This window comes from Melanerpes formicivorus, unplaced genomic scaffold, assembly GCF_026170545.1.
Source record: "Melanerpes formicivorus ecotype bairdi unplaced genomic scaffold, bMelFor1.0.p_v2 SCAF_3, whole genome shotgun sequence".
Classification (NCBI taxonomy): domain Eukaryota; kingdom Metazoa; phylum Chordata; class Aves; order Piciformes; family Picidae; genus Melanerpes; species Melanerpes formicivorus.
Window position 1 is genome coordinate 33,434,717 of NW_027142355.1, and position 27,414 is coordinate 33,462,130.

The window sequence follows — 27,414 nt, forward strand, 5'->3', positions numbered from 1 at the left end:
ACTTGGCATCTTAAGATGGGTAAGACTCATCTTCAAAGAGGTAAATTGCCAAATGACGCACTTGTAAATCCCAGCTATATGTGCGTTAAAGTTGATCCTTAAAATTACCTGAGGTCCAAATTTTTTGTAAACCAAGGATTGCCATATTTGTAGACAAAGTGCTCTATATCAGTAGTAATGTTGGTTCATGTAATTAATACAGATTCCTGAGAAGTGTCTTGCATAGGACATTTTGAACATCCTCTCTCAAGCTGTTGATGCAAGTTTTAGTTTCTTTACGAAGAAAACTTGCTGCTGCAATGTGTGTTGTTTTATTTATTGGTTTTTGGTGTGTTGCCCCCCTCCATGTCCTGTTTGAAATTAGGAAGTAGTCTTAATCCAATCTTTAATAAGCAGAAGTAATACAGTAATTTGGATGCTGGAAATGAAACTGACAAAGTGTGGAAGCTTAATTTTAAACAATCGGTGATATGTGAGCAACAATGATTCATCACTCCGTTCTCTGTTTTGTTTTGGACACCTTTTAATTCAATGGCACATTGCCATTCCTCTGAGACTTATGTGTCTTTCTGACACATTTACAGTCACATCTTCATGGTAGTAAAAGATAATACACCACAATTTTTATAAATACACAAACCTTCTCAGTGAGATTGTGTTTACCAAAGGCTGAGGAGAAAATGGGTAGTAAAGTGGAGGATAGAAGCCCAAGAATCATGCCGTTCAGATCTTTGCTTGAACTACCTTTCCACTTTGTGATTAACCCCTTGTAGGTGCAGTATGTTCTAGAGGACAGAAACATGCAGGGCAGAATGTTCTAGAGGGCTGGTCTGAAGGTTGTATGGAAAGAAGAGTATTGGAGTATGGAAAGAGACCAAGCTGGATGAGGCTCTGGCCAGCCTGATCTAGTGTGGGGTGTCCCTGGCCATGGCAGGGGGGTTGGAACTAGATGATCCTTGTGGTCCCTTCCAACCCTGACTGATACTATGATATTTAGCAGGAGTGGGTATTTTAAATAAAACAAAAAAAAAACATTGAGTGAGTCTCCAGATAGACATTAAGTGTCACTAACTCTTCTCTTGATAAGGCAGGATCTAATGTTGAGGGTTCAGACGTGTCATAGGCCAAGGCAGTTACCTTCATTATCACTGTGCAGTTACCTTTGAATTACAGGAGGTGGCTTGTTGTGTGAGGTTTCTTTCCCACCACCCCTGTATATATTTTTTAATGAATGAAAACAGTAAAACTTGTTCAAATACTTTATACTAATTTAAAGCAGTGTATTGTAGTGTGGGAGGTCTGCAGGTTTTGGATTTAAATTTTCTTGTAATGTAAGTTGATCTTTGTCTCGCTTGCAGAAGTGAAACTTAGCCAAAGGGATTTATGAGATGGTAGTAAAAATAGAAGTAAGCCTACTTTTCTGTTGCAGTATTTGACAGATCATAAGGGACAGCATGCAAGAACTGCATTCTTTATTAAATAAATGTGTGTGGGGGAATAAATATGGCACTCTCCCAAAGAAAATGGTTTCTCTTTTGACAGAGATTGATAAGCAGAGTTCTAATCACATTCATTAACACATGCCTTTTAAATAAATAAAATATCTGCTGGAACATTACACTCCTGGGGTAGTCACACAAACTACTAGAATAACTTGTTTATTTACATACAAAATTGCAGTTTTCCTATAACACAGTGAGCTATTGTATCTGTCTATAACTCCAGGCAAGGACTTGTCTGTTGAAATCTTCAGTTCAGAAGACCCATTGTATTGGGCTGCTAGCTAAATTAGTTTACCTTGACTTGTATTTTTGGTGAGTGCAGAGAGTAGTTAGAACTTTTTGGAGCAAGCTAATAGATAACTTAAAAGTAGATTCTGTTTTACACTATATACTTAATGACTTCATGTTACACCAAGTGTCCTGTGCAGCAGTCTTACTAATTCAGTAGTTGCTACATTTTCTTCGAGAGTAGTTTTCTGCCCCACCATCTCTTTGGCTCTTTTGTGCGTGGGACAAACACTTTGGAACCAGAGATTTATGGTTTATAATTTTACTTCTCTTAGTTGGCCAAATTTTTCTGTGTTTAATTGTATTACTGATGTTTTGGGTTCCTTTGGGACATGGGGTTTTATTTTTGATACGTTTTAAGAACTAAGATCTTTTCATGCAGATAAAATGGAATAATAGAATAGAATAAACCAGGTTGGAAGAGACCTTCAAGATCATTGTGTCCAACCTATCATCCAACACCACCTAATCACCTAAACCATGCAACCAAGCACCCCATCAAGTCTCCTCCTGAACACCTCCAGCGATGGCCACTCCACCACCTCCCCAGGCAGCCCATTCCAATGGGCAATCACTCTCTCTGTGTCAAACTTCCTCCTGACCTCCAGCCTGAACCTCCCCTGGCGCAGCCTGAGACTGTGTCCTCTTGTTCTGGTGCTGGCTGCCTGGGAGAAGAGACCAACCTCTGCTTGTCTACAACCCCCCTTCAGGTAGTTGTAGACAGCAATAAGGTCTCCCCTCAGTCTTCTCTTCTCCAGGCTAAGCAACCCCAGCTCCCTCAGTCTCTCCTCATAGGACTTGTGTTCCGAGCCCCTCACCAACTTTGTTGCCCTTCTCTGGACACGCTCCAGCAAGTCAACCTCCTTCCTAAACTGAGGGGCCCAGAACTGGACACAGTACTTGAGGTGTGGCCTAACCAGATACCACTTAGCATTTTAAAATTGTGCTCTACTAAAGGCTATATATGATTAAGAACAATTCAGAACTATCTGCTATTGCAGGCCATTGCAATTGAAAGTGGGGAAAAAACCCACCTCATTTCAGACAAGTCTGATTTTGTTACTGTAATGCATCTCTTGCCTTAACTTAGAGACTTGAAACTAGAGCATTGACTCTTTTCTTTGTATGAATATTATGTCAAACTGAGTTTCAGCTTTTACCGAGTTGGTGGGACTCTGGGTTTACACTAGAAATTTAATTCACAGCCAGACTGCTGTCAGTCTCCTGATGTGTTTGTCACTTGAGGGGATGGGGGAGAAAGAAGAGGCTGACGAGCAGGACTTCTGTTGTAGAATTGCTTTGCTCCCGCTCTATGATGCAAAAATATGGAAAGAGGTCCTCATTTTCAACTGCATTTTTTGGCACTTTTGAGCTAGTTTTAGGGATATTCTGTAAGGTGAATGTTGCTTTCGCTGGCAGCTGGTTGTTCAGTGATTTATTTTAATTTTAAAATGGTTTTATTTGCATAGTGATTGACTGATCTTTTTGGAGGGCCCGTTTTATTTCCTTGCAGCATTCCTCATTCCAATTCTAAGGAAAAAAAGTTTGCTTTCAAAATTTGCTTGCTGCTGGAGTGTCTCATGGAACTCTGATTTAATATAGAATAGAATAGAATAAACCAGGTTGGAAGAGACTTTCAAGATCATCACGTCCAACCTATCACCCAACACCACCCAATCAACTAACCCGTGTAACCAAGTCAAGTCTCCTCCTGAAAGGAGGAAGGAATTTAGGAAGGGCAGATCCTGCCTCTCCAACCTGATCTCTTTCTATGATCAGGTGACCTGTCTGGTGGACGTGGGGAGGCCTGTGGATGTGGTCTACCTGGACTTCAGCAAGGCCTTTGACACCGTCCCCCACAGCAAACTGCTGGCTAAGCTGTCAGCTTGTGGCTTGCACCACTACACTCTGTGCTGGGTTAGGAACTGGCTGGAGGGCCAAGCCCAGAGAGTGGTGGTGAATGGTGCCACATCCAGCTGGCAGCCAGTCACCAGTGGCGTCCCCCAGGGATCAGTACTGGGCCCCATCCTCTTTAACATCTTCATTGATGATCTGGATGAGGGGATTGAGTCAGTCATCAGCAAGTTTGCAGATGACACCAAGTTAGGGGCAGATGTTAGTTCGAGGGTAGAAAGGCTCTGCAGAGGGACCTCGACCGACTGGACAGATAGGTGGAGTCCAATGGGATGTCGTTAACAAGTCCAAGTGCTGGGTACTGCACTTTGGCCACGGCAACCCCATGCTGAGCTACAGGCTGGGGTCAGAGTGGCTGGAGAGCTCCCAAACAGAGAGGGACCTGGGGGTGCTGATCGACAGCTGCCTAAACATGAGCCAGCAGTGTGCCCAGGTGGCCAAGAAGGCCAATGGCATCCTGGCCTGCATTAGGAATAGTGTGGCCAGCAGGAGCAGGGAGGTCATTGTGCCCCTGTACTCTGCATTGGTTAGGCTGCACCTTGAGTACTGTGTCCAGTTCTGGGCCCCTCAGTTTAAGAAGGACATCGAGACACTTGAGCGTGTCCAGAGAAGGGCAACAAGGCTGGGGAGAGGCCTTGAACAAAAGCCCTATGAGGAGAGGCTGAGGGAGCTGGGATTGTTTAGGCTGGAGAAGAGGAGGCTCAGGGGTGACCTCATTGCCCTCTACAACTACCTGAAAGGTGGTTGTAGCTGGGAAGGGGTTGGTCTCTTCTCCCAGGCAACCAGCACCAGAACAGTCTCAAGCTGCACCAGGGGAGGTTTAGACTCGAGATGAGGAGAAAGTTCTTCACTGAGTGAGTCATTCGTCACTGGAACGGGCTGCCCAGGGAGGTGGTGGAGTCACCATCCTTCGAGGTGTTCAAGAGGAGATTGGACGTGGCACTTGGTGCCATAGTCTAGTCATGGGCTCTGTGGTGATAGGTTGGACAGGATGATCCTTGAGGTCTCTTCCAACCTTAGTTGTACTGTGATACTGTAATTGCTTACATAGTTTTGATTTTAGGTTGAGGGGTATGAGCTGAAACTCATAATGTATGCTGTATTGACATTTTAATTTCTTTTTCTCTTAATCATTTCTCCTGATGAACTTATGAGGTCAGTGGCAGTATTCCTGCTGTTTAGCCAGGACTCTGCATTCTCTGGCATAAGTCTCAGCTATGGTGTGTTATTTTTTTTGGTCCCCTCTCCCCATCCTTTTTTCTTCGTAGCTGGTAGGAGACTCCTTTGACTTCCTGGTTTCAGGGAGTTCTGATGGTTCCATTTCATATCGGTATGGTGTAATGAAAGCTTTGTTTTTTCTAATCAAAACACTTCAAAATTTCTTATACAAGGGAATTGTCAAATCAGTAGAACTTCCCACTACATTATGATTTTATTTTTTTTTCCTACTGAGCTTGTAAATACACAGGCTCATGCAGTAGGCCTATGCAATTATCTCAAGTGTAGAAGGATTCTAAATCTGGGCTTTAACTCCTACTGAGAGCCATAAGAGAAAACTGGGTAAGCTTGTTTTTGAAGCACAGTTGCAGTTTTCACTCTGATTCTGTGTGCATTTCTTATGCTTTGGTCTTTTGAAATGTTTCAGTTGCATTTAAATACGGTCTGTATGTGTCCTCAAAAGGATTGACAAATCATGTCTGTGGTATTTACAAAGAACATTCTGATCATCTTAAAAACTTAACCTGAATTATCATTGAATAAGGAGCACTTAAACAGTAAATTGACTTTTAAGTAGTAAACAGTAAATATACAAAATTTGGTAGCAGAAACCCTAAAAGTTCTTATCATGGCAATTCTCAACTCTTATCATGTGTTTGTCAGAGTTGTTTTTTTATCTAAAGCTATGTCATATTTTAAGAATCTGTGGCTTTTTACCTGTACATCTGTTTCCTACTGCAGTGTAATGGGTTGGGGCAGACCCCCTCCCCACCACGCGCAGAAGTAACGACTCAAACAGATTGCAAAAGTGATGGAAAGTTTAAATAGAGAACAGTGAGTGCGTGCAGAAAGCTAGGAACACAGTGACAAGAAAAAAACCCCAAAACAGACCCAGAAAGATCCCATCCCCACCTGAGGGTGTACCCAAAACCCCCAGGGCTCCTCCTTCCCCCCCCCCCCCCACTGCTAGGCTAGTCTCAGCTGGCCAGATCTCAGACTGCCCATCCCCCCGTGACCTTGGGCCTAACCAGGCCCATGGCTGGGAGATCTCTCCCCCAGTTACCGGTTGTCGGAGAGGAAAGGAAAGAGGAAGTGTCAGACCCTGCCATAAAATTTATAGTGGTGCAAGGGATCATGGTAGGAAATACATAATTCCCTGTGTCCACCCACTGGGCTGGACTTCTGGACACAGGAAACACCCCTGTAGCAGAAGGCACCCAGCCCAAACTACGACATGCAGCTAAACTGTCAAATGACATTGGTGTCATTATATTTTCTTAACAGTGGCTATTACATGAAAAGGGTTTTCTACAGCTATTAGTATGTTATGTACATCTAGGGAAAAATTTGGTAGCATGTGCAAACTCAGATTTTGTAGTAACGTGGGTTTATTAAAACTGAGTCACATTTTAGGAAAATTGTTATTTTCTTCTTATCCGTGAGGTTTACATAAAGCTAATAAACCATAAGGAGACCCTCTGTTTACACAACAACCCCAGACAGTGCTACAGGCTAGGGTCAGAGTGGCTGGAGAGCGGCCAGGCAGAGAGGGACCTGGGGGTGCTGGTCGATGGCAGGCTGAACATGAGCCTGCAGTGTACCCAGGCAGGCCAGGAGGGCCAATGGCATCCTGGCCTGCATCAAGAACAGTGTGGCCAGCAGGAGCAGGGAGGTCATTCTGCCCCTGTACACTGCACTGGTTAGGCCACACCTCGAGTACTGTGTCCAGTTCTGGGCCCCTCAGTTCAGGAAGGAGGTTGACTTGCTGGAGCGTGTCCAGAGAAGGGCAACAAAGTTGGTGAGGGGTTTGGAACACAAGCCCTATGAGGAGAGGCTGAGGGAGCTGGGGCTGCTTAGCCTGGAGAAGAGGAGACTGAGGGGTGACCTTATTGCTGTCTACAACTACCTGAAGGGGGGTTGTAGACAGGCAGAGGTTGGTCTCTTTTCCGAGGCAGCCAGCACCAGAACAAGAGGACACAGTCTCAGGCTGCACCAGGGGAGGTTCAGGCTGGAGGTCAGGAGGAAGTTTTACACAGAGAGAGTGATTGCCCATTGGAATGGGCTGCCCGGGGAGGTGGTGGAGTCGTCACCACGGGAGGTGTTCAGGAGGAGACTTGACAGGGTGCTTGGTTGCATGGGTTAGTTGATTAGGTGGTGTTGGATGATAGGTTGGACATGATGATCTTGAAGGTCTCTTCCAAACTGGTTTATTCTATTCTATTCTGTTCTGTTCGATTCTATTCTATTCGAAGGTATAATGCTTAAAGATGAGTTTCAGTGCCTTCACTTTGTAAGGTCTTGTCTAACACCTCAGCAGGCTTGTCTGGTGCAGTTTTATAGCTGGCATTAAAATCGAGTGGTGGATGGTATCAAAACAGCAAGTTAATGCTGTATTGAGAAATAATGAGGCAAACACCCATGGGTAGCACTTGATTGTTCTGGAAAGTTTTCCTAACAAACATGTTGAAAAACAGTTAGGGACTGAGAAACTGTGGGGGAGGGAAACAGAACAGAGTCTCTCTGAGAGTCCAAATGATTACAACGACCAGCCAATGAAATGCCTTTGAGTGTAGTCATGGCTTTCTCAGGATGAGGAACATCATCACAGAGGGCTTTTACATAATTTCCCTTGGGAAGATAAGTTCTGTTTGTTATATTTCAAATATACCAAACATTCTGGGGAATTTAATTCTCATTGAGAGGGGATATAGGATACAGTAAAGGAGAGGAAAATGTTTGGTGCTATTGACAATATGAAAATACTTTGGTTAAGCATTTCTCCACAAAGATGATGTTTGATATGCCATTTCCACCTGCTGCTGAGCTTGAGTGTGTTATGATCTGCATCTGAGGAAAAGTCTCTATCAATAAAACATTTCTCATGGAATTAGTATTATTTTTAGAAGGTGATGCTATTTTTGCACACTGACAAGTTCTTAATAGTATCATAGTATCAGTCAAGGTTGGAAGGGACCACAAGGGACACCCCACACTAGATCAGGCTGGCCAGAGCCTCGTCCAGCCTGGTCATAAACACCTCCAGGGACAGGGCCTCAACCACCTCCCTGGACAACACCTTCCAGTGCTTCACCACTCTCATGGTGAAGAACCTCCTCCTCACCTCCAGCCTGAATCTCCCCACCTCCAGCTTCATTCCATTCCCCCTAGTCCTATCACTACCTGATATCCTGAGAAGTCCCTCCCCAGCCTTCCTGTAGGTCCTCTTCAGATACTGAAGGTAGCAGAATAATGTTGGTCTTGACATTTGTTCATTATACACATTTGCACAACCATACATGGTTCTTTCCCTTGTATATGAAGCTTGTAGTATTAGTTTGTGAGTTGATAACAAATGCCTTTGTTGAAGTGGAACTGAATATTGATGCCATGGTGCACAACGCTGTTGTGTCAGCAAGCTATGGGAATGTCTTTCTCTTCTGAAATCTGTCTTTCAACAGTCATGTATGTTAAGTGAGGTCTAGTGTGTCTAACCTTTTTGGGAACGATGTTTGAGAGTGTGTTTATGCATTTGCAAGTAGAAAGGAAAAGGTATTTTAATGTGTTGACTTAGAGACTCATAGAAGATTTAGGCTGGAAGGGATCTCTAAAGGTCATGTAGCCCAAACTCCCTGCAGTGAGCGGGGACATCTTCAACTTGATCAGGTTGCTCAGAGCCCACTCCACCTGTATTTGGAATGTTTTCAGGGATGGAGCATCTGCCACCTCTCTGGACAACCTGTTCCAGTGTTTCAAACACCATTGTTAAAAAACAAAACCAAACCAAACCAAACCCCACACACACAAAAAACCAAACCACAAAACAAAACCTCTCCTTCCTTAGATGTAGTCTAAATCTGCCATCTTTTAGTTTAAAACTATTACCTTTGCCCTACCATTACAGGAAGTTCTCTCCAGAGCCTTATCTTCTCCAGGCTGAACAACTCCCAACTCCCTCATGCATTCCTCATAGAGAGATGTTGCATCCTTCTCATTATTTTTGTGGCCCTCTTCTAGACCCACTCCCACAGGTTGATGTTTTGTACTGAGAACTTCAGAGCTGAACGTAGTATTCCACGTGGGGTCTCACCAGAGTGGAGTAGAGGGGCAAACCAATTGAGGTTTGGAGAGGTAGCAACCTCAGATTGTGGTTTTTTTCAGAATTTTGTGACAAAAAGATTGTTAACAGAGGAGGTTGAAATGACAAAACAATGAATTAACTTTCTTAAGCAACCGCTTCAGATACTGTTAATTTTCTTCTTTACTAAAACATGTCTCTAGTAAACAGTGTTCTGTTTAAAAATTAATCTTTGACTCTACATTTATTACTCACAGCCAGAAGGTTGTATTTTCAGTGTTGGTGAGATATGCATATCTGTTATTTCTTGAAGAACAAAATGTATTGCTGCTTTGAGTCTTACTGATGTTAACTTTGCTCTAAAATTCTGCCAAGGGACATGCTTTATTTATGAGAAATAATTAAAGTCATGAATGTTGCAAGGACATGGATCTTTTGCAGTAAAAATCTTGTTTCCACATCAAGTTAAACCTATCTGAGCTGGTGTCATTCCAGTCCTTCCTTTTCCTTGATACTGCATTAGGTGTTAGTACGTTTTAGTGAGCTGGCCCTGCATGCTAATCCGCCACAGTCAAATAATCATCTACCAATTTGATTGCCTGAGAGAAAATATCAATGCCAGGTTAGGCAAGGAGTGGAAATGGGGATTCCAGGAAGGTTAAGAAGATGAGGATTGCAGCAGCACCACTTTGTATCAGTATGACTTAATAATAATAATAATAAACCAGGTTGGAAGAGACCTTCAAGATCATCACATCCAACCCTTCAACCAATCCAACCCACCTAAACAACTAACCCATGGCACCAAGCACCCCATCAAGTTTCCTCCTGAACACCACCAATGATGGTGACTCCACCACCTCCCTGGGCAGCCCATTCCAATGGGCAATCACTCTCTCTGTATAGAACTTCTTCCTAACATCCAACCTAAACCTCCCGTGGCGCAGCCTGAGACTGTGTCCTCTTGTTCTGGTGCTGGCTGCCTGGGAGAAGAGACCAACATCCGCCTGTCTACAACTTCCCTTCAGGTAGTTGTAGAGAGCACATAAGGTCACCCCTGAGTCTCCTCCTCTCCAGATTAAGCAATCCCAGCTCCCTCAGCCTCTCCTCATAGGGCTTGTGTTCCAAACCCCTTACCAACTTTGTTGCCCTTCTCTGGACTCATTCCAGCAAGTCAACATCCTCCCTAAACTGAGGGGCCCAGAACTACACAAAGTACTTGAGGTGTGGCCTAACCAATGCAGTTTGGAGCTACTCTCTGAAATTAACTCACTGAAGTGTGTGAAGGCAGAAGGTAGTTGCAAAAGGCCTTTTAATAGGGAATTTACCCAAGTAGCATAGTGTGTCTCTGTGTTTAAGTAAGAGGTATTTGTAATGTATAGGAAATGGTCTTAAAAAAGAAGAGAGGGTGTGTGTGGGGGGGTAGGGCAAGAAATATTAATGTGTGTTACAGTGGCTGTAAACTGTAAGCAAAGTAAAATGAAAAAGTCAACTGGAGAAGACAAAAGATAGAATAGAATAGAATAGAATAGGACCAGGTTGGATAAATGAATAAAACAACCAGATAAAGCTGTATGGCTGAATATAAGAGGACATGTCTGGGTTCTGGGTTTTCCAATTTTGAGTGAACTGTGTACTTGACAGGAAGGAATGAGATTTAAAAAAAAAAGTACAATAAAGTGGTTTTTTTGCATATATGTAATGTCTTTTATCTTGATAAATACAAAAGCAGAGCTAGTTTGCTAAGTTTTATTGAAATTGGCTATACAGAAGTCTGCTTGTGCCCCGGTTTTGCAATAGTGATACAAACAAAACCTATGTGACCTAATTGCTTCAAATAGCACTTTAAGATTAAAAATATAGTGATTTTTGGAGCATTTTCCTGATACAGAGAAAAATGGAGTGTGTTTGTGATTTATAGATCTCATTAAGAGATTCGGAAAGAGAAGAAAACTAAATATAGTAAGGGTATTGTATGTCAGCATTCCTGACATTGGGTATTACTGCTTACAAACCTGTTCTACAACTTGCTCTTTCCTTTTGCAGGCTTTTGTTGATGGAAAGTTAACCAAGAGTTGATCAAATCGGTGCATAGGGCTACAGTGCACTTCTCATTGCTTTCTCTTAATAACAGCATAACAGTGAAAAGCCTTAAGAGCTCCTTTAAGCAGATATTTCCTGGTTTCTGGATTCTTTTGTTTAAGAACTTTGAAAATATCCTTTGGGGAAAAGAGTAGCAGCTTGCTGAACGTGAAATTCATGTATGCCCCTTAAAGTGTAGTGCACAAATGTGTCCTTCTTTGAGGTGGATGTCTCTATTGGGTTGTAGAAGTCCGAGAGAATAGCGAGCATGAGGTATTGTACACGGTTGCCTAGTAGCATCAATTCAACAAGAGCAAACTAATACTCCTCTTACAAACAAGAAAGATGTGCATGTGATGTGCTTTCATGTGCAGGAGTACATGCCCATTCCCAGGCATTTCACATCAGCAAGTGAGTGAATTTTGCTTTTTTATACTCTTAACCTGGGTGTCAGTTTTATAGTTACTGTTTTACGTAGCTTAAGCTGTATCATTTCATTTTGTAAACTAGGAGGCTCAGGAAAGGTGGTGTCTCTGATCCTTTGGCAACTGAAATCCGTCCTGTGTTGTGTTCTTTTGGTCTCCTGCTGTGCAGAAAGCTGTACCGTACCTTTGCCCAAACTGCATTTTTGTTCCTCTAGGAAACTTGATGGTTAACTGAAATAACTTCCAGTCTTATGTTCTTCCCTCAGCTTTACTTAGGAGGGTATATCAGGGTATGGCTTACTTATAAAATTTCAAGAGCTCAGCCAAGATTATCAACTTTAAGAATTTAATGGTTAAATTATGTGGAGGTTGAACATGCTAATAATACTTCCTGCTAATATTGCTAAGCAGTGCTTTCAGAATTAAGTGTGAGGTATGAATACAAAGTATAAAGATAAGAGGGATTCTGTATATGAGGCATTAATCCTGTGTTTGTTGTTAGGGGCAGTAGTTCTATTTTAAAGTCATAGCCAAGCACAAAGTTTTGCATCTCTATCAAATATTGTTCCTGCTCAATAAACCTTTTGAGTATGTGTTGGAATCTGAAGCATGTGCTTAACTGCTTTTGCTGAATTGAGTCCTTCATTGCCAAATTGCAGGTGTATGTTAGCTTAAATGTTTCAGGAGGGGGAGAAGGTAAAACAATGCTTATTTTGTTCTGTTCAGTGTAGTTTGTCACATTTATGGAAAACATCAGAAATGCTGTGCTGTCCAAAACAGATTGACTATAGTTGATGGCTTGAGTGCTCAGTGTGAGGTAGGGTCCTGTTAAGAAATAACATGAAGTAATGAAATGAAAACTTTAAAAAAATGAAAGTGAAAATTTACTTTTTCATGCATATTAATGTAGAAAGAGGCTCTAAAGTGCTTTCCTGTCTTAAAAGTGTGTTTCACTGATGCTTTATAAATTCTTCTGTGGCTGTTTGAGCATTTATTCTATGCGTGTGGCAGACGGAGCTCTGTAAACATTTCCATAATAAACTTCTCTGTGTACTAGGACTTGGTGATTTGATCATAAAAATGTGTTTTGGGCATAAAAGAGGCATACTGGTCTGCCAGAAAACTTACTCTTTAAAAATAAATAATATTACTTAGGGAGAGATTTAGAAGGAAACTGAAGAAAAAGTGTGTACCTAATTTCTGATTAGTGGTTGAGGGGGTGTTTTTGTTAGGCAAACTAAGCTAATCTTTCTAATATTCTTAAAGTCTGAACTCTGTTGCTACATAAAATACTCATACATGTAATGTAAACAAAGTGGTAGTTGTCTATTTTTCAGCTACACCTGGTTTGAGAACTTTTCTGGCCTCTTTAATTTTTATTAAGTTTAAGTGGACAAAGGGATTTGGCTGGTTCTTCATTAAACATGCTTCCTCAGTGCCTGATAATTTCCTTTATTTCCTTTGGGAAAGTCTCTTTTTAATCTACACATTGCCTAAAAAGTAGTGTCCAAAGGTGAGCACATTGCTCTTAGGCCTTTGAAGAAAGCAGTGGATTATCCTTCTGTGTATTTTGGGATGATTCATTCTTTAATTGCTACCGTATAGCTGCTATTAAATACAGTAGTATTTTACAGTTCCTTAATTGTTTCTTTTACTGGATTGCTTGGGAAGAAGAAAGTGTTGCAATAAACAGAAGAAAGAGGGGAAAAAATGTATGTCTAGGAAGTAAATGAATATTGGACAGACTGAAAGAGCTGGGGCTGTTCAGTCTGGAGAAGAGAAGGCTCTGAGGTGACCTCATTGTGGCCTTCCAGTATCTGAAGGGGGCCTACAGGAAGGCTGGGGAGGGACTTCTCAGGTAGTGATAGGACTAGGGGGAATGGAATGAAGCTGCAGGTGGGGAGATTCAGGCTGGATGTGAGGAGGAAGTTCTTCACCATGACAGTGGCGAAGCCCTGGAATGTGTTGTCCAGAGAGGTGGTTGAGGCCCCGTCCCTGGAGGTGTTTAAGACCAGGCTGGCTGAGGCTCTGGCCAGCCTGATCTAGTGTGGGGTGTCCCTGGCCATGGCAGGGGGGTTGGAACTAGATAATCCTTGTGGTCCCTTCCAACCCTGACTGATTCTATGATTGTTTTTTGGCACACTGATATAGATCTGTGTAACATTGTCTTGAATGAGTTCTGGTATGCAGAGCTTTAAAGGAAGGTTTTTTTTAGTAAGATACCTATAAAAGGCCACTGGTCTGGTGACAGTGAAATAATTATTTAATTGTAAAACCTGGCTGTGCTTTGCTGGCATTTTACTAAAAGCTGCAGTGCCTGAGAGCTGTTGATTCATACTTCAGTCTTGTAGGAAAGTTTTCAAAATAAAGATATGTTTGATTTTCCTGATGATGTGTTCCATCTGGAATTGGAGAAATAAACTGAAGGATTGTCCGTAGTTTTACTAGCTACATCTCTGCCCCGGTGATTTTTCTGTTTCAGAATAACCTCAATGATGTTTGTGCCCTAAAGCAGAACCACTCATGCAGATGGAAAGCATTCCATGCAAAAAGTAAATAAGTACTGTGTTAAACACGTCAATGTAACAAGGTTTGTATTGCTGTGGGTGCTACCTGTGTGGTTTCAGTAGTCCAAAACATCTTTGGCAAGCTGAAATCCCTTGTTACCAGTCCAAATACGGGCCTGTAGCATGCTGTAGGAATTGTACACAAGAGAGCTTTTTTCTTTTTCTCCACCAGCATACAATTAGGTATACCTGCATGGTACTTAAATGAGACCACTAGATCTTTGCTTGTCTTTGTGAGACGTTCCCTTTTTTAGAACACTGGACCATGATGAGAAATAGGAGAGAAAAGCAGTGAAGTCAGTACATTCTGGCTTACTATAAATGGTATAAAGCCTTTATTTTTACTTAGCAATGCTGTGGAGGAGCTGAGAAGTACTCAGTTCTCCTAGCAACGTGTCTTCTGACCAAGACTAGTGTCACAAGCCTAGATTCAGTAGGTGTTTACTTGGAAGCTTATCTTTGAGCTTCTTTAGGAATACTTCAATTTAATAATAGGTTTTTGACCTTTATGTATGCTAATATAATTTGCAGGCAAACAGAACATTTGGGGCATGGTCTGGAGTAACAATACACCCATCTAGTAGAAAATTTTGGTGTTTACTGAATACAGTTTTGAATCAGTTTGGTTTCATGTAATACTGAGTGTGTCTACAGCAGAGTTCAAAATTGTGTGTTATGAAAGACACTGACTTTTCAGTAGTATAAATCTTCATTTTTTCATTCAGGGTTTGACCTTGTCTGAATACATGGGCATGCAGTTAGGTATTCTGCAATTTTAGTTTTGCTCTTGGTAGATACAAACTGAAATCCCTCGGTGGCATTTCCCATAGCAAGGTATACGAAATCAAGTGAGGGACATAGTCCCTTGAAAATAAGGGAAAAACGGAGTTGAAAAACATCTGAGTAGTGTGAGCAATACCTGCATGTGCATTTTTAGATACTGTAAATGAAATCTGAATTTCCAAGGGAGGCATGGAGTGAATCTGAAGAAATAAAATATGAGAGTCCCAACCTCTTGAATGTGAACTCAATTTTTGCTACATTATCCCATGTGAGAGTCCCAATCTCTTGAAATGTGTCTCAATTTTTGCTACATTATCAAGAAATAGAAAGGAATTGGCTTCCAGGGAGGAAGTACTTGAATGCAATCTGAAAAAATTATGTATGTGTTGTTCTATTCTCCCATGGCATTTCATTCATTGCCCAATACTCTAACCGGGCTAAAGATTTCAGCTGTGTTCTGCAGATGACAGTTAGCTATTTGTTTTTACCAAGCACAGAATGTTGCCATTGCATTATCTAATGGTGTTCTACAAACACTGGAAGGGCAATTGAAATAACTTTTATTTTTCTGTTGTTTTCAAAGGGATGGCTTCAGAAGAAAAAGCTTCTATCCTTCTCATTATATGAGAGAGCGATCTCCACATAAGAGGGACTCGCCTTTCTTCAGGGAATCACCAGGGGGCCGAAGGGATTCTCCACACAGCAGATCTGGCTCCAGTGTCAGTAGCAGGAGCTATTCTCCAGAAAGAAGCAAAGCCTATTCTTTCCACCAGTCCCAGCACAGCAGAAGTATGTCATCTTTACATAAAAGAAATATTTCTTCTCAGCAAGGTAATGCTGGATTAATGATAACTGCTCACTGCAGCTCACTGTCTAAGCCTTTTTTCCTTACAGTGCTGTCTTTTACAAGGAGAAGACCAGACATTTTGCACCAATTATGTATTGTCTGCTTTTTGGTTGTTGTGTACTTTCAGTTCCCTCATGTATAGCATGTGGGAGATCGTAGGTGTTGCTTCAATAGCAGCTGTAGACAGACTGTAGGAGTTTCAGCTGTGCAGTTTTTCCCAGTATTGTCTGCTTTTTCTCCTTTTAGCATCAACTGCTTCCGTTAGGTCTTAATGTGCTTCATTGAATTCTCTTGCAAGAAGCTTTGCTGTCATCTGTTAGCAGATGATTTTTCTTCCTGCAGCCTGGGGGAAAGAGATTTAAAAAATGCAGAAATTAAAGTACACATTGTTATTTATTGCATTTTCTGAAAATGCTATTGGAATTGGGGTTTGAGTTGAGGGTTTTTTTGTTTGTTTGAGGTTCTTTTATTTGTTTTAGTATGCTAGAATCATAGTCCTTGCTGTTTGTTCAGCTTATGTAAACTAATCCAATTCAGTTTCCCTTTCTGCATATTCTTTTTAGTGAACTATACAAAACCTATTGGTTTCTTTTGGCAGCTTTTTGAAGAATATATATATATATATGTATGTATAAAAATTCACTAATAGGCCTAAAGTGTATTTCCAGAGTGGCATACTGGACTGTTATGTAGCACTTCTTGCCAGAGATGATCTTGTGGAATTTAGTTAATGTTGTTTAAATATTGAAGAAAATTTCACCCCTTGTAGAACAGAAAAGATCCTTCTAGCTCATTGCTGCAATGCTTTTAACATTTTGTAGTGATACTCACTGAACATGAATTCCTGGAGGTTTAAAAATACTATATTCAACTAAATTTGCAGGAGTTGTAGATGTACTGATCAAAATGATGAGAAACATGAAAAAGTGAGAACCTGTGTTGAATTTTTGAATGTTTCAGGCTTTTCCTAAATTTTTCAGTTGACTTTTATCACATTTGCAGCATTTTGGCAGTAATTACTCTAAGCTTTAGTAAGTTTGAGTGGTAGTAGTGCATTAGAAGGTGACATCTTCGTAAATCAGAAAAGATCCTGGTCAAGAGAGATTACATCTGTGGTTCTGGGGATTAGTTTTCAAAGTGCAGGACTAAACAGACCCCATCATCTTATTAAGTGAGTTTTAAGAAACCAGATGGCTTGTTACACTTGACTGTTTGTGACTGCCTGTTCTGGGGAAAATAGAGCTGCTAAACTTTTCCTTTAGATGACTGAATGGCCTATTTGCAAACAATAAAAGGGCTTAAATAATACTTTTGCAAATGTGTTTGAATATGATTTCTCTTAAGTAAGCTCATATATTATGTATTTTAAAAAGTGAAACATAGGTATGTAAGCAGGGCATTTTTTCATGTTTCCCCCATGGTCACAAAAGTAAAGCCACAGGGTAGGCCATAGTGTGTACCTCCCAGATTCTCTCCCTTGGCCAGAGGAGCACCTGTTCCTCATGCCTGAAACACAGAGAGGAGGAGAGATTTCCCTCCTTTTGTCCTTAGCCATCTTCCAAAACCAGAGGTAAGAACTGAGTGAGCAGCCCTCTCTTTCTCTTGTTCCCAGGCTCATCCTTATCTTTTGCAGGATGAGCTGCTTTTTGCTTCTTTACCCTTAAAGGGGCAGCTGATGCTGACACAGGTTGGTTGTGCGCAGCAGCCGTGCCTGCTATCTGAGAGGCGCTGTCTTGCTCCTGAGCGCTCCGAGCTGTCTCTTGGGAACTCCCAGGCTGACAACAGACTTTTGCCAAATATTTCAACAGCTTGTCAGGATTTTGCACCACAGAAAAAGCTTACCTAAAAACTCTCTTAGAGTGCCTCAAGCCTTAATTGAATCCTCTCATTATCTTGCTTCTTGTTTATCTCAACCCTTTTATCTCCTGCCAAAGTCTGATTGTCTTAATTAAGACAGCTTCTTTCATGCCTGATTTGGGCACCAAAGAATGCAATGGGTTAATGCACCCCTGTGTAACTCACCTGCTCCACCAACAGAACTGAGGGAAAAGTAAACCACAGAAACTTAGGAGTTGAGATAAAGAGATAAGGGTTTACTGAATAAATGAGATAACATAAATGCACAATTGCCTTAGCCAATAATCTAATTAATCTAGCAATACAATTCAGGCTTACCTTAGCTTAGTCCATTTGCAGAAGTGCAGTGAAATACAGGAGAAAAAAACTCCACCCACCATCTTTCCCACTCACCTTGCCGCCATCCCTGCGGAAAAGAGCCAGTACCCAAAAACCCAGGACCCATAAGCAGCAACTGGAACAGGAAGCCTTGCATGTTACAATCTGAACTTCAAGCTCTGTAATACTTTGCTCCAGCCAGTGCTTTCATTTTTGAAGCTGGCATGACTAACAGCAGCAGATTCAACTCAACCCATGACAATACCCATCACTAGCTGTGATGATTTCTGCAGGGATTACTAGGCCTTCATCATCATAGGAAAATCAGCTATTGCTATAACAATGTGCAGAAATGAGCAGGTGTTTGATCTTGCTTTGTATTAAGACTGCACTCTGCATATGGTATAAAAATGTGGGAAAGGAGCAGAAGACCAGTGAAACAATTCCTGTTGTTAAAGTATGCATTTTGGACAGACTTTTCCTTGCATTTTTTGTGTAGGTAGTGGTATTTGAAAATGCACAGTATGATGTGGTCTTATCCCATGGCAGTGAGTTAAAAAAGCTCAGCTATTAGGGTTAGGATGCCAGGTTTGTCTTCATTGCTTTGACTCATTAAAAGTGTATTTGTTCATAGTTCTAGCATAATTTGTATCCCAATTTTCCTAAGTCTTTGATAGACTTTTTAACTCATCCCTTTCTTAATTGTATTGAAACAAATTTAATAGAAGCCAAGATAAGTCTGTGTCATTTTCCATTTGTGAACAGTCAGCCATTTCCCAGTGAGTATGATCAGTGTAGTTAATTTAGGGCTCACTGACAGCACCTGCTGTTTGTATTTGCCTTTTACAGATCCCTTAGATGTAATCAGTGGACCACAGACTGAAAACTAGTAGTTTATACTGCAGCCACTTGTGCTGCTGTGGGCTGCCAAGGAGCACAGTGAATTTGAATTGCCATTTTGCTGATTTTTAATTCCTACAAGAAAAACACTGATAATACAGATAGGATCTAGCCTGTGGTTGATCCAATATAGGACTGTTTCCCATGGGCAGGGCTTTCGAACATACTGTGGCCTGCTAAACCGGTTCCTTCACTGCCAGGTTTGCTGGAGTGATTTACTGGTGTCTGATATTTCCCCCATTTGTATTATTACATGAATATTAAAAGTAAAACCACATCATCTTGTGAAATCACATTGATGCGCCCTTTCACTTTCTGTTGGAAGAAAAAGACAGCGTGTATTCCTAAGTATGTGAAACGATATAGCTTCTCTTTGGAAGGAGAAGAAAATGTTATCAATACTTATTAGATGGTGGAGCATGTAGATTTCCTGTCTGCTGAATGAATTTCACTGCAATTTTTGTCAGGCAAGAAGTGTATTTGCAACATATAGCTTTAAGATAATTTTACAGCCGTTATTTTTTCTTGATTGTAGGTAAGGAGAGGCCGTCAGTTCCATCGCTGAAAACATCAAGAGATGCGTCACCTTCAGGCTCCACAGCAGTACTGTCATCAAAGGTGAATTTTTGAGTGCTTCTCACCATGGTTTCAGATTGCTTCTTGTTGGATTTTTTTCCCCACAGTTGGAAGGAGATACTGTGTGCAGCTGTTAAAGCAAAGGAGCGTCTTGAATTGCTCTGCACTCTAGGAGGTTATAGGTCTCCCTTATCTGACGGGAAGGTGCTGATAACGTTCTGTATCTAATGATGACAGTGACAGACACTTTTATTTTGTATGCATTGTTTCATTTTAGAGAAAGGGTGTTTCCTATCTATTTAAAATGGTCATTTCCCAAAGTCTGAAGTGTGCTGGAAAAGGAATGACAAGGACAAAAATGGGAAAGCACTTTTAGGAGAAGCAGATGAATTGGACAAGTCTGTACTTGGATGGAGTTCAGTGCTTCAGTGATTCTTGAGATTTGGAAAGAGTGCAGTGGATGGTCTAACTGACTACAAAGATAATGTGAATAGCAGAGTTGACTCTGAAGTGGAATGCTTAAGGATGTGGCAAGAAGGATAGCACTTAGAATCATAGAGAGGTCTGGGTTGGAAGTGACTTCCAAAGGTCATCTGGTCCAACCCCTTCTGCAGTCAGCAGGGGAATCCTCAACTAGATCAGGCTGCCTAGAGCCCTGTGGAGCCTCACTTTGATATTTCTCCAGGGATGGGCCCCCAACTACCTCCCTGGGCAACCTGTTCCAGTGTTCCACTACCCTCATGGTAAAGAACCTGTTCCTAATATCCAATCTAAGTCTGCTCTTCTTTAGTTTGAAGACATTGTACCTCGTCCTATCCCTACAGGCCTTTTTAAACATTCTCTCTCCATCCTTCTTGTAGGCCCCCTTCAGATACTGGAAGGCTGGTATTAGGTCTCCCTGGAGCCTCTTCTTTTCCAGGCTGAAGAACCCTCAGCCTGTCCTCATAGCAGAGGTGTTCCAACCCCCTGATCATTTTCGTGGCACTCCTCTGGACCCATTCCATCAGGTCCACGTCCTTCCTATATTGAGGGCTCCAGACCTGGACACAGTGTTCCAGGTGAGGTCTCACCAGAGCAAAGTGGTCAAATCACCTCTCTGGATGCAGCCCAGGATGTGATTGGTTTTCTGGGCTGCAAGTGCACACTACCTGCTCGTGTCCATCTTCTCGTCCATCAGCACCCCCAGGTCTTTTTCCATAGGGCTGCTTTCTATCACCTCATCCCCCAGTCTGTATTGATAGTGAGGATTGTTCCAGCCCCGGTGCAGAACCCTGCATTTCTTCTCCATATGGACTTCAAGCCATTGAACACTACCCTCTGGATGTGACCATCCAGGCAATTCCTTTTTCACTGAACATTCCAGCAATCAAATCCTTCTCTGTCTGACTTGGTGAGTAGGATGTTGTGGGGCATTGTGTCAGAGGCCCTGCAGAAGTCCAGACAGATCACATCCATTGGTCTTCCCTTATCCATTGACATAGTCACTTTATCACAGGAGACCACTAGGTTGGTTGGTTAGGAAGGGAGCCATGTTACAAGATAGTTTGGTAAACATTGTTATTGTGTTCTAAATGATGTCCTTTGATTTTTCCATCAAATCTTGCTAATTAATTAAATGGACAGGCTAATAAACACTAATGAGCAATCAACATTCAGTGTTGTTCTGTCTGTCCTGTGGCAGCAAAACCAGTTTTACATCACAGACTGCTTGCCTATAAATCACGTTCAAGGCTGAACATTTCTACAGGAGTATTTTCTCAGAATTGCTATAAAACAATGTAATGAGAAATAAGGGAACAATGCATTGTATTGTTTTAAGTGAATAAAGTCTTATTAAAACTTAGAATTCACCGTAAGTACTAGCCTGGTTCTTGAGGTATTTTTAATAAAAGCACTGGAATGCTTAAACCCAAAAACCACCAAAAAAAGGGGAGAAAGAAAAGCACTTTTTGTTGTGAGAAGGTGAGACTGAAGAAAGTAATTAGGTGGGCAAAAAATAGTCAGGCATTGCTTGTGCTATGTCATTCTAAGTACTTACCCAGTATGCATCTCTTTTAGAACTGCTGTGCTAGGCATTAGCTATTTGCCAGTGTCCTTAAGGGGGGGGAGGTAAACAATGTATTTTCAGTAATGTAAATTAGGGAAGCAAGATAAAAGCTGTTATGCACAAGTTACTGATTTGGATTGGAAAATAAACATAATTATTTGTGTATATTGCTTATAGACTCAGCATTCTACAGTTTAATACCAAATCCTTGCATAATGCAAGCCTTTGAACCCAAGGAGGCATTGCAAAATCTCTTGCTTTTCTATTAGTATACAGTGAGAGCTTGAGATATAAAGTATTCTTTCAATGTTCTGCTTTCTTGTTCAGTCAAGTCTGATCAATGCTGGGTTAGGTTCTTTGCCAGCAGCTTGCATATAGCTGCTGGCAGTGGATATCCACTTGATGTAAGCTACACAAATGAAACTTTCTCTTTTATGGAAATAATTTCCCCAGACAATACAAATATTTATTTGGTATACATCATCTGCAGATAGGGAAGTACTTCAGTGAGCTTTCACTGCTTTTCTGTTGAAGTCCCCAAATCTTACAGTGCACTGTCCTGTGTCAGGGAAGCCTCTTGGGGTGATGGCTGACCAGTTAAATTATCTGAGTACTTCATTGACATAGAAATATCAGGAGAAAAAGTCTTGGCAAGACATGATGAACATCTCTGTGGCCAGGGTCTTAAAATCTGCTCAAACTTGAGCGATCTGATAGTGGATGTTGGCCCTGCCCATAGCAGGGGGGTTGGAACTTGATGATCTTTGGTGCTATTCTGTGAAATAACTTCGGTGCTTTATTGTCTAGATTAAAGGAGATAATTGTCAATGCTCTAGGTTATAATTTAGCTTTGAAATACCTTACAAAGGCATAGGCTTCTGCAGCAATATATCTTGTCACTCTAGTTACTATATTCAAATCTGAAAAGTTACTCTTATCATTAATTTTTTACATATTCATGCGTGTGAATTAATACATGTTGGTGTTATCTGATCTTAACCACCCATTTAATTGACTAGGGCATGAAACCTTTTGTGTTTTACTTCAACAACTGTCTGGACTGCAAGCCTTGAAGGTTCTATCCAACACAATTAGAGCAAAAGGCAGATGTGTGAGACAGGGAAGGCTTCCAGCAAAGATAACAGAAAACTGACAGGTTTTTGCTGTTCAGATGTTGTGAGTAAGCTGAGAAGAAACCAAAACCAAAAAAACCTCACTTCTCTGTTGAGGCAGAGGGGAAAGTTTGGTTGTTTTCAAGAAGATACACCAGCTTGGTAATTTCTTGCAGCCTAAATAGCTGCAGACATTTTCCTGTGAGAAATATATTCTGTTTCCTTCTGTTCAGTGGTAGGGTCCCTGTGGTAGTACTGTTATTTTACTGCATAAAATATACTCTAGAATTTTTTTGGTAGGTGCATGTGACCTGTAGAATTAAATTGTGAGATGAAATTAAACAGGCTTTATGCTGTGTTCCAGTAGATAGTGCAGCGATTAGTTTCTATTTACAGCCTGTGGAAATATTGGCGGTTATATGAAGTTTTAGTTATCTTTATATAATGCAAAGCTGACTTGGTGACAAAGGTACTAGGCTTTTCATTAGTCTTAGTTGGAGCAGCATTTGAGGAAAAGGAGATACTCATAACAGAATAAAATAGCATAGAAAAGAATAAACCAGGTTGGAAGAGGCCTTCAAGATCATCGCGTCCAACCTATCATCCAACACCACCTAATCAACTAACCCATGTAACCAAGCACCCTGTCAAGTCTCCTCCTGAACACCTCCAGTGGTGGCGATTCCACCACCTCCCCGAGCAGCCCATTCCAATGGGCAATCACTCTCTCGTGTAAAACATCCTCCTGACCTCCAGCCTGAACCTCCCCTGGCGCAGCCTGAGACTGTGTCCTCTTGTTCTGGTGCTGGCTGCCTGGGAGAAGAGACCAACCTCTGCCTGTCTACAACCCCCCTTCAGGTAGTTGTAGACAGCAATAAGGTCACCCCTGAGTCTCCTCTTCTCCAGGCTAAGCAGCCCCAGCTCCCTCAGCCTCTCCTCACAGGGCTTGAGTTCCAAGCTCCTCACCAACTTTGTTGCCCTTCTCTGGACACGCTCCAGCAAGTCAACATCCTTCCTGAACTGAGTGGCCCAGAACTGGACACAGTACTCGAGGTGTGGCCTAACCAGTGCAGTGTACAGGGGCAGAATGACCTCCCTGCTTCTGCTGGCCACACTGTTCTTGATGCAGGCCAGGATGCCATTGGCCCTCCTGGCTGCCTGGGTACACTGCAGGCTCATGTTCAGCCTACCATCAACCAGCACCCTCAGGTCCCTCTCTGCCTGGCTGCTCTCCAGCCACTCTGACCCCAGCCTGTAGCACTGCATGGGGTTGTTGTGGCCAATGTGCAGAACCTGGCACTTGGATGTGTTAAATCTCATGCCGTTGGACTCTGCCCATCTGTCCAGCCTGTCGAGGTCCCTCTGTAGAGCCTCTCTACCCTCCAGCAGATCAACTCCTGCCCCCAGCTTGGTGTCATCAGCAAATTTACTGATAATCCACTCAATGCCATCATCCAAGGTTTTAGCAGCTGGAGAAATGTCAAGGTAAAGCCAAACATCTGATGAAGAATCCTCTGAAGTTGGCAACAGATAGTTTGTAGTGAGGCTAGTGAAAGAATAATTGTGTAGTTTGGAAAGGTGACTTGGAATAATTATCCTATGAATTACCTCTTTCTGTTACCCCTTTCAAGAGCCCTCTTGCATATTGAAGTTTGTCATCTCCTGACTTAACTGGGTATAATTCTACAATTTGCATTTATAGAGAAGAGGGATTGCTATGGGAACATGGTGTGGTGCACGTGATGTCTTTTTGAAACAGAATCCTGGAAGGATTCTGTTAAATTATGTACTTGTGCTACAGCACAAAGAGATGTTTAGATAACTTCTTGCTTGAGGTAAGCACAAAAGGTCTGCAGATGAAACAGTGGCTTGCATTTATGCAATTTAGAATGAACAGACAAGAGGAGAGGGGGAGTGTTGCTTCTTTCTCTGGCTTTTGTTTTGCTTTGCTTTGCTTTTTGTCTTGTCTGCTGTGATGGAACAGGCATTGGGTGGAAATGGTGACAACCTTTTTCAGGCTTTTTGTATGTTTTTTTATATATCCATCTTAATGTCATAGATTTTAGTACTAGAGCTGTATAGATTCTTGGGTGGATGCTTCTGTATGTGCAGTTCATTAAAATGAAATAACTCTGTTACCCATGTAGTGGTAACAAGATTTATAAAGATAGCTGCTCATAAACTGGTTTTGGTACGTGGGTATGTGTCATTATTTGTTGCTCTGTTAGTAAAAGGCATCTTGTATTCTTAGGGAGAAAACCATTTTAAAGTATTATTTATATGAGTGTTTCCATCTGAAAAGGTAGATTAAAAGGCCATAAACCCATGACTGACTCTATTATGAATGATCAGCATTCACCAGGAATAAAAAATAATGAATTGTAATGGCAGCAGCTTTCATAATTTAAACTATGCATAAAATACTTTTTGACCCTAATTAGCTCTAGGTTTTATATCCTATACAGCACTTAACTGTTGAGTTTAAATTAGTTACAACTTTTTATGCCTAAAAATCCTATTTGAATTTTTAGGTCACTCCACACTTTGACTTCTTGTTGCCTATTTCAAGCCCATGCAGTGCTACATGTCAGAGTGGCTGGAGAGCGGCCAGGCAGAGAGGGACCTGGGGGTGCTGGTTGATGGTAGGCTGAACATGAGCCTGCAGTGTGCCCAGGTGGCCAGGAGGGCCAATGGCATCCTGGCCTGTATCAAGAACAGTGTGGCCAGCAGGAGCAGGGAGGTCATTCTGCCCCTGTACACTGCACTGTTTAGGCCACACCTCGAGTCCTGTGTCCAGTTCTGGGCCCCTCAGTTTAGGAAGGAGGTTGATTTGCTGGAGCGTGTCCAGAGAAGGGCAACGAAGTTGGTGAGGGACTTGGAACACAAGCCCTATGAGGAGAGGCTGAGGGAGCTGGGGCTGCTTAGCCTGGAGAAGAGGAGACTGAGGGGTGACCTTATTGCTATCTACAACTACCTGAAGGGGGGTTGTAGACAGGCAGAGGTTGGTCTCTTCTCCCAGGCAGCCAGCACCAGAACAAGAGGACACAGTCTCAGGCTGCACCAGGGGAGGTTCAGACTGGAGGTTAGGAGGAAGTTTTACGCAGAGAGAGTGATTGCCCATTGGAATGGGCTGCCTGAGGAGGTGGTGGAGTCACCATCACTGGAGGTGTTCAGGAGGAGACTTGACAGGGTGCTTGGTTGCATGGTTTAGTTGATTAGGTGGTGTTGGATGATAGGCTGGATGCAATGATCTTGAAGGTCTCTTCCAACCTGGTCTATTCTATTCTATCCATGTCACTTTAAGCTCAATTGCTCTCAAGTGGTCTTTTTTTCTCCCTGTTAGCTCTGTGCTGTGAACTTAATAAAAGTGATTCTAAAAGTATGATGCTAGTTTTAACATTTAATATTTTAACACTTAACATTTTTTAAAGATTTACCAATTTGCCAATTTGTCTATTTTTTCTTCTCTCCTTATTTTTTCTCTGTTCTAACCCCACCTAACTTTTAAAGAAAATGAATCACTTCAGCTTCCTTATTTCTTAATTTAAAGTGTTTTGGAGATCTGAATAACTTTCATGTTTGCTTCTTTCTTTTGAGGATGTTTTGCCATGTGTAAGTATATTTCATAGTAAACCTTCACTGTGCTGTTTCTGTACAGGTCTTGGATAAGAGCAACAGACTATCGGAAAAGGAGCTCGCAGAAGCTGCAAGCAAATGGGCAGCTGAGAAGGCAGAGAAGGCTGATGAAGGCAGCTTACCTCAAATAACAGAGTATGATGTAAGACAGGATTATTAATTGATTTAAAGTGTTACAACAATAGGCTCTTGTTTTTTTTCCTCTCCTCTCCTGAAAGGGACATTTTGTAACACCCCTGAATTTGCCTGGCTGCGCTAGTAAAGGTTTGTTGAAGGGGAGTGAGAGGAGACTAAAGCCTTATGATTTGATTGTTTATTCATGTAGTTTAAAAAAAATACACAAATCCAGAGCAGGCTTTGTAAATATAATTTGAATTCATGTTGAGCTGCAACTGACAAAATGAGGCTTCAGCTCTCCCAAGAATTCTCCATGGACCTCTTGCTCTCATGTAAAGTCTGTATGCCTACTGAACTCATGAATACTGGATGTTAGGAAGAGATTCTTCACAGAAAGAGTGGTTGGCCATTGGAATGGGCTGCCCAGGCAGGTGGTGGAAGTGTTTGAAAAGAGACTGGATGAGGCTCTTAGTGCCATGGTTTAGTTGTTTAGGTGGTGCTGGGTGATAGGTTGGACTTAATGATCTCAGAGGTCTTTTCCAACCTGGTTAATTCTGTATTCTGTAAAATTAGCAAGGGACTTCACATGTGCAAGTGCACATGTGAAACAAAAGACTAAAAGACTCTTACTACTTCCAGGAGGAAGTAGTTAGAGACCTGCTTAGCCCTTTGGTTCCCCACAAGTCCATGGGACCAGATGGGATCCATCCTAGGGTACTGTGAGAGCTGGCAGATGAGATGGCCAAGCCACTCTCCATTTTTCAGCAGTCCTGGCTCACTGGAGAGGTCCCAGATGACTGGAAGCTGGCCAACGTGATGCCCATTCACAAGAAGGGCCAGAAGGAGGAACCAGGGAATTACAAACCTGTCAGCCTGACCTCAGTGCTAGGCAAGATTATGGAACAGGTCATCTTGGGTGCAATCACACAGCACTTGGAGGATGGCCAAGGGATCAGGCCCAGCCAGCATGGATTTAGGAAGGACAGGTCCTGCCCCACCAACCTGATCTCCTTTTATGATCAGGTGACCTGCCTGGTGGATGTGGGGAGGCCTGTGGATGTAGTCTACCTGGACCTCAGCAAGGCCTTTGACACTGCTCCCCACAGCAAACTCCTGGCCAAGCTGTCAGCCCATGGCTTGGACAGCAGCA

The 27,414-nt window shown here is 42.0% G+C and overlaps 1 protein-coding gene across 1 annotated transcript in view; it reads left to right on the forward strand.

The window, feature by feature from the left end:
• Positions 1-27,414, forward strand: part of PPHLN1 (periphilin 1) — a 77,372-nt gene that overhangs the window by 15,948 nt on the left and 34,010 nt on the right. Inside the window, 3 exon segments of the mRNA XM_068170242.1 lie at positions 15,438-15,685; positions 19,312-19,394; positions 26,170-26,289. Of these exon segments, the coding sequence (XP_068026343.1) occupies positions 15,438-15,685; positions 19,312-19,394; positions 26,170-26,289 (451 nt within the window).